The sequence below is a fragment of the Corvus brachyrhynchos genome, unplaced genomic scaffold (assembly GCF_000691975.1).
Source record: "Corvus brachyrhynchos isolate BGI_N302 unplaced genomic scaffold, ASM69197v1 scaffold514, whole genome shotgun sequence".
Lineage (NCBI taxonomy): Eukaryota > Metazoa > Chordata > Aves > Passeriformes > Corvidae > Corvus > Corvus brachyrhynchos.
In genome coordinates, this window is record NW_008238319.1 from 2,896,820 (window position 1) to 2,910,206 (window position 13,387).

A 13,387-nucleotide genomic window follows, 5' to 3' on the forward strand; every position below is an offset into this window, starting at 1 on the left:
GGGGGGGTGTAAACACCAATATTTGGGACAGAAAATGTCAGTTCCTTTAGAAAAGTCTTGCAGCTCTTGAATAAGAAATGAAAAACGAGATTGGAGAGTGATAATCGTAATAATCAAAAGGTTTTCAAGATACCGTGAGCCTGTGCTTTATCCTCCTGTGCAATGCATGGAGAGCTCCCAGAATCGTTATGTTACCCCTTCAGTGATGCTTGCTGAGAAGCAGCCAAATCTGTTGTGTTTATGGTGGAGGAACTCAGAGGAGGTGGATCCGAGGTACTGAGATGTAGACAGACGGGATTTGGAGGAACCAAAGGAGTTCCACCTTTCCTGAGCTGGTGCTGCAATGCAGCTGGAGGGGTTTGGGTCTCCTGCAGCTCAGGGCAGTGCCCCTCCAGGCATATTCCAGATGGAGCAGTGGGAATGACATTAATGGGATCATCTCACAGCCTCAGCAGTGGCACCAGTGCTGGACGTGTGGAGCTGATCTGCCGTGACCCTGCACGGATCAGTAGCTCCTGCATCTCTCCTCAGTGTTTTGGCTGTCTCATCTCCTCAGCCTGTAGTTTTCTGGGGCAGTGGCTCTGTTCCTGTGCCTGTACTCTCCTCTCACTCAGCCCCTTAGGAAAGGGAATTCCTCTGAAATGGAGATGGTGGAGATGAGCTTTTATATTTCATGAAAAAAAAAAAAAAGAAGAAGAAGAAGAAAAGAAGCCTGTGCTGGGCAACGAGGTGCTGGTACAAAGAATCCTCTCTTCTTAAATGGGACTTGACAGAGTGCTGATGCCACTTCACTTAGTTAATGGAAGGAGCCATCTAATACAGGCTAAATGCAGAACTGCCTAAAGGAACCTGGCATTTGGAGGGCTGGAGCGCTTGAAATATAAATGAATGGGACAAGCCCAGGCTCTGTTTCCCAAGGAATCGATTACCAGGGATCCTCTTATGACTGTGAAGGTCTTATTTGCACAAGCAGGCAAAGCTATTTTTGTTGGAAACTGGGATATTTGTTTCTAGGGTTTAAACACATCTTTTAAGCACCAAGGAGACTCTGAGGAATGCTGTGGATTCAAGAGGGGTAGAAAGACTGAAATGATTTTCCTTGCTGTAAAGACACTGAAGAGACTGGTGGTAGTGCTGGGAACCATTTGAGTTCTCTAGATTTGTACCCACAGCCAGAGCAGTTTGCCAAAAGGATCCATTGTGTATTGAGTCTATAGATTCAGAAGGTGTAAAAAATGTATGGGACACAGCATTTTAGAATAAGAGTTGGTTGGACTAAAGTTTCCTTTCTCTTTCCAGCTGTAAAAAAAAATAAGGATGTGTAACAGAAAATGTCTTGAGTGAAGATGAATGGAGTATAAAGATTGCTAATGAATTTTTTTGCCTCTGGAAGGTTCTCCCATGGCATTTATGAGCTGGTTTTCCAACAGGAAAGTGTCCAAGCTACCACAGGAAGCACGAGCATCCCTGTTTAGATATCACTGAAATCTTGGACAGGTCAAGGACTGGCTTTACTGTGGAGACCCCATTTCTTTCTCCCACCCTAAGGTAGCTCCTTCCAGGTGAGATCAGAAGCCTCTTTACAGGGTAGTGGGAGGACGCTCCTGCATTTATTCAGAGGATAAGTTCCTTTCACATCACCATTCCTTTGTCATTTTTCGCAAGCTCCAGATCCACTCAAATATTGGTTTGAGTGCTCCTGACATCCGATATCTGTGACTTCCCATCCCATCTGCCAGGGATTTCATTCTTCTGCTGAAACAGCTTTAAAATTGCAAAGACAGGCAAAATACAGCCTCAAATCACAATAGTGAAGTGCTGTGGCTGTTACATGGAACTTTATTGGTCAAAAAAATGAAGACTGGGTGTATATCAGAATATCACATTAAAGATTAATCCGGTTTCCAGTGAAAGACCAATTGGCACCAACTGATAGAGGATCTTCTCTTGCATGCTGTGATTACCCTGAGGTTTCTCTGTTTCCACCAGCTGGGTTTGTTTCTGGGTTTTTATTGCTTTATTTGGGGATTACTTGGTAAAGAAGAAGCATTTTCAGGAAATGTCATCATGTGCCATGTGTTACTCTGATGTCAGCTGAGGAAATTGGCGTCAGGAGCAGGAAAAGCCAGAAGATGAATGGATCTCTGAGTTCAAAATAGGAAACAGCTTGAAGTTCCTTTGGGGGGAAACATAAAGCTCATTCATTAGAAATGACACAGTTTCACCTCTGGCACAGGCAGAGGACTCTGCCCTCCTGCTGATGGACAGACACACCTCACATCCATGCAAATGATCCTGGGAATGCAGGGATGCAAAGAACAGGGATGCAAAGAGCCCTAAAGCATTGACAGTTCTGACTGGTGAGCTGTTCTCATGCTCTGTGTGTGGCTGAGAGGTGTCACATGGAAATCTGCATTAGCTGTGTTCCTGAATGGATTTCACTCCCTGTAAGGTGTGTTTGTCTCCTTGTCTCACCCCAGTGGATATCAAAGTAAACCTGTGCCACTGAAGAGCTGGATCTTGCCTGGATGATGCAGTATTCATTTATTCATGCTTTGATATGAGGGCTGTGTCTGATCAAGCCCTCATCAGGGTTTATCAGTCAGATATATCTGAGTTTCTTTGTTTTTTCCTGCTGTTTGGCAGGAATCCATCCTGTGAACAAGTGAACAAGTACATCCATCTACTTCACGGTCAAGTACACAGAATTTTGTGAGGTTTCTTCCCGATCAGACTTAGGTCAGGACAGCAGTTTGTAATGTCCTGTTAAGAACATCTCCAATTGCTCAATATAAAATGGTCAGTAGTTTTCCAAGTGCCTTTATTTTCTGTTCCATTACTCCAAGTACATTCCCTGTCCTCCCTTGGGGCCCAGCTAACAGCCTGGCTCCTACCTCCTGCTATTCTGAAATTTCTTTATTTGTCTTAGGCTCTGTCATTTTGCTGAAACATTGATATTTTCCAGCAATCAGCTTATTACATGGAGATGCCTATTAGCTTTCTGAAGTCATGTGTCAGTGAAACTCAAAACTGTTTAGTTTAACTTGACAAGCCCTATAGTGATATTGGAAAATTATTTTCTTCTTCAGACTCGTGTTTATGTTCTTTTCCAATGAGCTGGCTGTTTTATTGCAACAGAAACTGTAAAAGAGGTAATTTTAACTAGGCACAAAATATATTCTGTTCTGTAATGTATCCATAACCTTCTAGAAGATCCTAATTAACTTCCTTATGTCAGCATAGGAAGCTCTATTGCATTCATAGTTGCCAAACATTTCTTTCCTTTTAATAGAAATTATCCCTTTCTGAGACCTACGGGCATCATCATTCCCAAGACAAGCTTTTCATTTCAGGATATCAGAAACACCCAGAGATTAATGTAGGTCTGAAGTTCAGCAGTGCAGAATTTCTGTCTGTTATCTTGCTTGTCTGCAAAGATAACAATCCTAATAACACACGGGTGACACAAAGCACTCGGTGAGTAAAGTGAAATTGCCAGGTTGGCTCCTGAGCTGCTGAAATGTTGAGTTACTACTGGGCCATGGTGTGACAAAGGTATCAGGTTTGAAGGGAGAAGCTCTTCTACAACGTGTTTGTGACACAGATTCAATGTAATTCAATGTGGACATGAGATATGGGGAAGAAATTCTTCCTGTGAGGGTGGGCAGGCCCCTGACCAGAGAAGCTGTGGCTGCCCCTGGATCCCTGGCAGTGTCCAAGGCCAGGTTGGACGGGACTTGGAGCACCCTGGGATAGTGGAAGGTGTCCCTGAAGGTGGAGTGAAATGGTCCTCCAGTCCTTTTCCAGCCCAAACCATTCCATGACTCTTTGATTTGATCTCAGCGCAGAGCAGGCACAGCAGCCCTCAGGACACCACGCTGTGGGCCAGGCCCAGGTGTCACTTGGTCTCACATCTGTGAAGCAAACTGCAAACATTCATCACCAGAAATGGAATCAAGTTCTCCGAGAGAAAAAACCCCAATTATCTGCTGGTATTTGTACTGCACGGGTTTGTTTGGTTCGCACTGTCTGGGTGTTCCACAAAAGAAATGGGAGCTGTTGTGTGCCTGCCCAGCGGGGCCGTACCCTGCACTCAGCAGTGGGAATTCAAAACAGGAGTATTTCCATGACAGTCCTTGCAGCCATGCTGATTTAAAATAAAAACTGTCTTTGCTTTAATCATGCAGTTCCCAAGCTCAGCTTTGATGAATTGCAGAAGCAGGCTCTTATCAAGTAACAGTGGGTTTTTTCTTTTATTCTTTTTTCTTTCCTGAAAAGAGCAGGAAGTTTACCATTCTGCAGAGCAAGATGAATGAATTTGCCATTTGAGGCTGAATTTTCCAAGAAGGATTAGAATCTTTTGCAGTCCTGCAAATGCAGGATACTACTTGCAAGCCCAGCATTTCTTTAGGCTCATGATCATAATTATAACTCCATATGCAGAAGAGGGAGAAGGAATTTCTAATGTGAACACTTCCAATCCTTAAGAGCAGCTACAAATTGAAGTGAAAAGGTGGAAATTCTCTCACTCATAGTAAGAAATTATTATTAATGTGTTAGGCTCAATTTCACAGTGAATTGCTCTAGCTCAATTCTGTGTGATGAAAAGTGAACACAATCTTCTGGTTAAGGCACAGATGTGCTAAAATGTCACAGTGTGACAGGAGAGAGAGGTTTTCATCTTGTATAAGAACCTTCCCTTTTGTCTCCATGTGTTTTTCTTCCAGCTATCCATTCCCCATGGTCTTCAGTAGCTGCAGTAGAAAGGACCTGGAAAACAGCCTGGAGAAGGGAGTGGGAATGTGTCTCTTTAACCTGCCTGAAGTCAAGGAGTCCTTTGGTGGCCAGAAGTGTGGGAATGGCTATGTGGAAGATGGAGAGGAGTGTGACTGCGGGGAGCCTGAGGTAAGACACCACCTGAGAGTTACTGCTCACCTCCAGCCTGCACGTTTTTGACAGTGGAGGCTTGGTTTGGTGTGTTTGGTGTAAAACAGAACTCTCCCTTCTCTGCTTCCATCCCATCAGCTTAAACCTGAGAGTCTCACAAGTGCAGGGAGTGCTGAGTGTATTCGAGTTGCTGAAGTTCAGGCAGAGCTTGGGTTAAGAATGTGCTCAGATCATCCTTAGAGAGCAAACTCTGGCTTGTCCAGCAGACTGGCCATGACCTCGTGTTCCTAGAAGTTCCTTTCAGCATTAGCTAATCAGCTGAACTCAAAAGAAGTTTGTGAACTTGGCTCGAATTTCTCAAGAAAACATGCGTTAGTTGAAGGTTTGTTTCTGTCAATGAGAGGCCACTCATATATTTGTATTTTATCAATATAACCATAGAAACTCTGCAATCATAGAATGGTTTGGATGAGACCTTAAAGATAATCTCATTCCCCCATTCCCCCCCTGCCATGGGCAGGGACACCTTCCACTATCCCAGGCTGCTCCAAGCCCCATCCAGCCTGGCCTGGGACACTGCCAGGGATCCAGGGGCAGCATTCTCTGGTCACCCTGTGCCAGAGCCTTGTTAATCCACATATATAACACTAAACAAATAGAAATATTAATATTGGTTGGGTATTTTTCATTGCAGCTCCAGTTTTTAGGTACAAGACCTTTCCTTTCTTCGCTGCGGGATTTTTCTTTCCCTCTAGCCAATTACCTCCCAACAGAAATAGCCTTCCCTGCCTCCCAAACAGATTGCTGCTGCTTCAAAGATTGTTCCATTTACTTTAGTGAATGTGTCAGAGGACTCCTCAGATCAGCAGGAGATAGGCAAAACCTGGGGTCGAATGATATCCGAGCTGGCATCCTTATCCCTTTTACACCCCATCCTCATTGGCTTTATTGAACTTCTCTCTGATTATCTGAATTAAAGGCAGCAGCAGATGAGGGATTTGTTTCCTGTGATAAATAGGGACCTACAGACAAAAGAGATGGGGCAGTTAACACAGCAAGATACTGCTGCATCCTGCCCATGGAGTGTATTGGATTTGTCCAAGCCAGGAGGATTTCCTGACAGTTCACTCACTCTTGAGGGTAACAAGGTTGGAGGAAGCAGCCTTATCTCCTTGTTTAAAGTCAATAGAGTGCAAGCAGCTTGCAAATGTCTTTCCTAACCCAGTTATCTTTCTTGTTTTCATTTCTGAACATTAGTGATACCTTTTCAAATCAAAGCCACTGAATGTCAGCAAGCACTGACTTGATTTGCCTCTTCTTTCTGTCTTTCTGTCTTTCTAGTTCTATTGGAAAAACTGCAGCTTGGGTGCAATTAAATGTATTTGGGATTCACTGCTCTAATCTGAGTGGTTGCAGAAAACCTGTGTGATTAGTTACTGATTCACTGCCCAGTCATTTATACCAGCTGAGTTCTGTCCATGCTGTTGCAGTATTCAAGAATCAGTGATATTAGGATTAAATTCTTCTGTGAGGGTGGGCAGGCCCTGGCACAGGGTGCCCAGAGCAGCTGGGGCTGCCCCTGGATCCCTGGCAGTGCCCAAGGCCAGGCTGGACATTGGGGCTGGGAGCAGCCTGGGACAGTGGGAGGTGTCCCTGCCCATGGCAGGGCTGGCACTGGATGATTTTTGGTATCTTCCAACCCAAACCATTCCATGATTTAATGATGCTAACAATTTTAGATTATATGACCAAAAATGTCTGATGTGCTGCAGTGTCTGTGGAAGGAGGGTTAATGCAGATTATAAATGGAACGATAAAAGAATGAAGAGAACTAAAAATCCTCGGTCCTTGAAAGACGAAAATGTGTCTACTTTTATAACCAGCTGCAAGGGGGAATAGAAAACTACAAATTGCTCACTCAGAAGTCAGACAAATTACTTCCAAATGTAATTAGGAGCGGGTGCCCAAACAGCTGTGACATGCCAGGGACGAGTCAACACAGCTTTTGTGCCAGGAACTCTTGTCTTACAAAATCTTGTCTCACAAGATCTTGTCTTAAAAAGCCATCACAGTTCTCTGAAGGGCTTAACAAGTGGATGGAAAGGGACAGGGCTGTCACTGCAGCCTGTGAGTTCAGAGAGGCTTTGGACCAAACCTTTCACCAAAGCCTCTCTAGGAGATTGAGCAGCTGTAAAGGAGAGAAAGCTGCATGGGTAAAAATTGGGTTAAAAGATAGAAAATACCACCAGATATAAACCATCCATTTCATGCAGTGGAAGGAGATCTGCTGTGCTGTATCCATGAGATGTGTCCTGGGGACTACACAACTCAGCATTTTCATAAACAGCCTGGGAAGAGGAATAGTCTTTAATTTGCTGATGATATTAGTTAGGCTGCTAGAGATGAAAACTGGCTGTGAAGGACTGCAGAGAAACCTTCTGAGACAGCTGGAACAGGCATTAAGATGAGAAATGGGACTCACTGAGGAGTGATGCACATTCCAAAATCACAAAGAAGATGATGGACTCTGAGCTGACTCTGACCATGGAGGAACAAGACTTCATATTGCAATAAATAGTCTCATGAAAATGTCAGCCCAGTGCTCAGGAGTGGTCTAAAAGCTAAATAGGCTGTTAGAAAGTACTAGGGGAGAAATAGGAAAACAAAACAAAGCACCAGCAGACCTCTATAAATCTGTTGTGCCTGAAACTGCTTGTGCAGGTTTTCTCTACCCCTCCCTGATCCCAGGGAGGATAAAGCAGAGTGAACAAAGATTGAGAGAAACACAATAAGGTGGTTCAAAGTTTCGAAAGGGCTCTGGCTGGAAAAGGAGAAAATGAAGGAAAATGCAGCATAAGCTGATAAAATCGTGAGTGGAATGGAAAAGGGTGAGTGAGGAGAGATTGTCCCCCATGAGAAATGAGCAGATGAAGTTAGGAAATGGCAGGTTTCGAACAAGCAGAGGGAGCTGCTCCCTGACTGTGTTGGTTACCTGTGAGTACCTTTACTCTGACTCTTACAGGTGCTAAAAATGCCCGTGGAGCTAAGGGAAAAGCAGGAGACTGGGAAGGTGTCAATGTCCTTAAACTTCTTCTGCTGGCTGCTCTCAGGGGGACACAAAGACAGAGGAGTTATGGGCTGACCCAGCAGAGTCTGTCTTGTGTTCCTAAAAAAGAGAGGGTGAAAACCAGGTGTCCTGTCCACAGGACAGAGCCTGACATCACGTAAGTGGTGCTGGGCTTGTTCTGGGGTTGGGCTGCTCTGGTTCCTCTGATGAGCCAGGAGAGCCACACTGGGAAACTCCCTCCCATCACTGCTGTTGTTGTCAATAAAAAAAAAAAAATTAAAAAACATAATAACAACAGACTCCAGCACAGCAGTAATTTCGGGTGGCAGCCTCCATCCTCCAAAAGCCTGGTGAGCCTTTCCTGTTTGTTCGCTTGTTTACGTTAAAACCATTCCTGACAGTTTGATAACCCAGGCACAAAAACTATTTACCAAGCTCATTCCCTACAATGAGCAATAAGTGAGACAGCAATTGGAAATTTCAGAGGCTGCTGTAACACCACTCCAAGAGCTGTGTCTTTATCCCAATCTGCCTGTGGAGTGCAGAACGCTGCAGTGGGGCCAGGGGATGGGGTATTGCAGCTGACTGTTTCAGAAGGGCCTTAATGGGACTGACACTCTGCTCTGCTCATCTCAGATTATTTTTGAGGGGAATTTATAAAATGTGCCTCTGTGCAGAGGAGCGTTACTCCTGACACGCAGCAGCTGCACAGGAATATTTCCGTAGCCTGCTGCCTTCTGGGGATCAAAAATAGGGGCAGGAAGTTGTTCCTCTGCTTCAGAGCAGAGTTGGCTTTGTACATCCAGGAAGATATTACCTAAAAAACAGTGGAGTGCTGAGAATCCTTCTGTTTTTTGCTGGTGAGTCAGTGCTAGCCCTGCCTGGCAGTTGGGAAGCTTTCAGAAGTCAGCGAAGTAACAAGAGGCTGTGAACATCCTTCTAACCCACTTATTCTTCCTGTGTTCCCTATGTTGTTAGTGATCCCTTGCTAAGTCAAACAGACTTAACACAGCTGAAGAGCAATTTTATCTGCTGCTATTTCTGTGAGAGAGATGAGATTCCAGCTCAGCTGGTGTAACTTGCAGCTTGTGGGCATTATCTTGAAAAAACAAATCCATTCTTTTCTGAGGCTCCTTACGAGCTCGTTCTACTGACAGTAAAGTTTGCAGAAGGCCCACACATGCCACCATCTAATCCACAAGTGTGAAATTGGGGTGTATCAGTGAGTGAGGCTGCAGTTCGTGCTCATTCCATATCTCAGAGCTCTGTTACTGGTGTACTCTGATAAGGGATTACATGGAGTCGTGGCGTTGTCTTCCTCTGTGGAAGCCCCAGCTTCCATCCAAGCAGGAGCCTGGCCAGCAGCTATCACAAGATAGAGCTGTAGTTGTGATGCTCAGCAACTGCAGCACAGCTCCTGGATCCTCTCTGCAGGCAATGGAATCATTCCTCTGACTCCCATGGAAATAAAACACCACAGTGCTCTATCAGGGTTGGTGTCAGAGCACTTGGGTTGTTTGTGCTATTTGGGATTAGATCCATAGCTGGAATAAACCAGCCCTCCTCAGCAGCTTCTCTGGTTTTACTACACTTATTGGGCTTGTTGAATCTGAGGGCAGACAAGGCTCTTTGGATCAGGTTGTCAAATTTCATGCATAATTCATGATTTCATGCCCAGCTTTTCTTGGCAGAGCTATAGGCAGCCTCTTGATTTACGGCTCATTGTGACTGAACGTTGTCTGCTCTAAATTTACCCTCCAAATTCCTCCAGGAATGTACAAACCGGTGCTGTAACGCAACCACCTGTGCCTTGAACCCGGGAGCAGTGTGTGCACATGGGCTCTGCTGCGAGGACTGCCAGGTGAACCACGGGAAATGTCTCTTTTCTGGGTGGGGAGGGCAGAATTCCATGATTTTCCCAACTGCAGGGCAGTAAGCAAGGATGGAGGATGAGCAAATTGGTATCGATAAGCATTAAAATATTTGCATGTCATGTGAGCAATTAAAAAATTCTCAAAATATAAATTATTGAAGGAGCAGAGCAACAGACTTTTGAAATTGTCTGTGCTCTTTTTGGCCCCTCCAGCTGCTCATGCAAAACTTCTTTTTCAGGAACTTTTGTGTGCTTTAATTTTTCTCCTTCTTACATGGCAAGCAGTCATTAAATGCTGAACCTTGTTTTTTTGGGGAAGGCTCTTAAATTATTAATTCTATCAACAGCATATGTATTTTTAATAGCAGATCATCAGCTGTTGAGATCTCCTAACACTCCATAAAAGCCAACTTGCCACAGGCATTTACCTGTTTGAATTTTCAGACCATCCCTTGCCTATGGGCTAATAAAGCATCCAGCAAGGTAACCCACAGGTCTGGAGCAGCAAGGGTTCCCTACAGCCAGGAACTGCTTTTTAGCAAAATTAATCTTCATATTCTTTGCTTTTTACCAAAGGCAATGTGATTAAAATTCAGGGCTGCTCCCATCTTTCTGGCTGCTGATGAGATGTGAATGTTCAGACTGGCACATTCCACCATCGCCTACTGGATGCCATCAGATCCAAAAAAAATATCATTATCCATAGAAATCAGCACAGGGCAGGAACAGTTACATGGACTAGTCATGTGATTAAGTTTGAGAGATCTTGATGCCCATCACAGCAACATTTCCATGAGGAAATGTAACTCCATAGATTCATTCAGGTTCAAGATCTATTCAAGACCATTGAATTGAACCTTCCAACCTGGGAATTGTTTGGCATCTGAATCCAGGATCAAGTGGGCTGGTGGCTTCCTGAGCCCTAACACAGCCCAGTGTTCTGTGATCAGCTGCCCTGGATGGAAAGGTCTCTGATCCGACTTCTGCCCAGTGCTCCAGATCCTCCTTTCCAGGGTTTTTGTGTTCAGACACGATGGAGGAGCCACACTGCAAACATCAGGGCTGGGGTTGCCTTCTGGCCTGAGCCACATGAACCATGTGTGCAGCTTTGTCTGACCCTCCTTCCTGCCAAACCCTCCCAGCGTGGCTCAAATGAGCGTATTTAGAGCTGTGTAATCCCTGTGCTCTCCTCTGCAGTCAGCTGGGGCCGGGCCAGTGGGGAAATCTGTTCATGTGCTGCATGGCTGACCCAGCCATGGCACAGCCACTGAAGTCCTGTTTGTTTTGCAGCTCAAACCAGCGGGGATTTCTTGCAGAGAGTCGAGCAATTCCTGTGACCTGCCCGAGTTCTGCACGGGGGCCAGTCCGCAGTGCCCGGCCAATGTGTACCTGCACGACGGGCACGGCTGCCACGGCGTGGATGGGTACTGCTACAATGGCATCTGCCAGACCCACGAGCAGCAGTGCATCACCCTCTGGGGCCCAGGTGAGTGCCAGGACAGGGTCAGAGGTGCCACAGAGGCTTGGGGGGGGAAATCGAGATCTGGAGGGGTTTTATGCAGCGCCAATCTGTAGCTATTGTTTGAATAAGGAGGGAATGGCTCTGTGATTCATTCCAGCCTTGATTTGCTGTCGTGTTCAGTTCTTGCAGCAGGAGGTAACGAGGCCCGCGCTGCAACACGCTGCAAATGGAGAGGTGAACTCAGACAAATCATTTTCTCCTGACATCGAGATTTCCTGATGTCACCCCACAAAGTGCTGAATGCTCCTGGCAGTTTGAAATCACAGCCCTTTTCAGGCTGCTGTGTGAGCTTCCTCCTGTGCTCTAAACACCTCATCTGCAAAACAGATGTGTCTGCTCCATCCCCAGCCAGGGCTCAGCTTTTGACACTAACAAGAGACTCCTGGATTATTGTGTGTATTTTATTAACTGGTGTCACCTGTAAACTGCCTGCTGACAGTGCTTTTAGCAGGATGTGCACTGAAGCAGAAAGGGATTTCATTCTCCCATGGGAATTTGTTCCCTTTGTGCAGAAATCTGGTAACATGAGTTCTTGAGCTGTTCTCAGCATCTATGCCAGGAAAACTGTTCACCTTTCTGTAAAGCCCTGTGACCCTTCCACTGCACTGCAAGTATTAATTCAGCATTTTGCTGTGAATCCAAGTCAAGTCTCCTTCAGCATCTCTGACCCTCTCGCTCAAATTTGAAAACCATTTACCTCTCCTAAGGAGAAGCATCATTTAGAGATAGGTGTAATTATTTCTTTTAAACTAACTTTCCCAACTCCCTTAGCCTCTTGCAATTCAGTATCTCTCTCTTTAACTCTGCTCCAAAACTTCTGTATCAATATATTGGCACACAGATGTTTCCCTTGGTCAAAACCCTCCCCAGAACTCTACTGAGGAGTTTATCTGTTTCCTTCCCAGGGAACATGGACCTTTTGCAACCTCTCTTTAAAAGAGCATTAAAGCATCTCAAGAACCAACCCCAGTGGTACAGGCAGCAGGTCAGCTTGGCCACATGGGTATAAGAACACGTTCAGGAGGAGTTCCAGTTCAAAATTAAACTCCTCACGTGGAACAAAGCGTGCCTCTGATCCACTCCCCCGAATCCCACGCGCGTCGTAGAGTTGATATGAGCTCATCCAGCCATGGACAATTATAGCCTCCAGTCTTAGTCAGACTGGGAGTTCTAATCCCTGGATACAGAGACATTTTCTCTTGTAGAAAGCAGAAATCTCCTCCTGAACCAGTTTCCCATGCCGTGGAAAGTTACTTGGTCAGGCTGTTTGTGGCTGAGAAGAATTCCTCTAAAGGTCAGGGAGCTGAATTGCAGCAGCTCCTTGCCAGGTCTGTTTCCTAACACAGCAAGTCCTCCAAAGCCCTGGGCTCCCCTAATTCTTTCCTGTCTTCTTTCTTGGGACTATTCAATATGGGGACTGCTGTGTGTGGAGGCTCCAGGGTCCAGGCTGAGGGGGTCTGTTAATGAGAAAGATGTTTTGTTAAGACCAGAGTTCAAACAGACTTCTACTGGAATACCCTTTGGTTTTGTCTTGGGAAGGCCCAAGGATAAGGATTTTAAAAAGGGAGGATGGGACCTGACCAAACCTGAACTGAAAGTCTTAATTCTTGCCACATTTTTGGAAGTAGGAATTAAAAATAATCACAGAACCACAGAATGGTTTGGGTTGGAAGGGACATTAGAGACCATCTCATTCCACCCCCTGCCCTGGGCAGGGACACCATCCACTAGAGCAGGGTGCTCCAAGCCCTGTCCAACTCGCCTTGGACACTTCAAATAATGCCTGTATTCTGGATTTAGAGACTAGGGGTGCGAATATTGACTGCTTTATCACACATCTGGCTGAAATGGGAGCTGGCAGCTGTGGGGTGGAATAGGAAGAGAGCTGCGTGGCTCTCGCAGTTAGAAAAATATCATGGTACAGGTAAAAAAAACCCTACAGATCTTTCCAGCCTTGCTTGCAGCACAAAGAGCGATTTGACATTCTAAGGTGTTGTCTCTGGACTTGGTATCAAAAATATACATTGTAACCTTTTAC

The 13,387-nt window shown here is 45.4% G+C and overlaps 1 protein-coding gene across 1 annotated transcript in view; it reads left to right on the plus strand.

Annotated features, from left to right (window-relative positions):
- ADAM12 (ADAM metallopeptidase domain 12) overlaps positions 1-13,387 on the plus strand; it is a 155,576-nt gene that overhangs the window by 122,585 nt on the left and 19,604 nt on the right. The window contains exons 11-13 of the mRNA XM_017733869.1: positions 4,728-4,905; positions 9,726-9,815; positions 11,118-11,313. Of these exons, the coding sequence (XP_017589358.1) occupies positions 4,728-4,905; positions 9,726-9,815; positions 11,118-11,313 (464 nt within the window). The remainder of the gene's footprint in view (positions 1-4,727; positions 4,906-9,725; positions 9,816-11,117; positions 11,314-13,387) is intronic.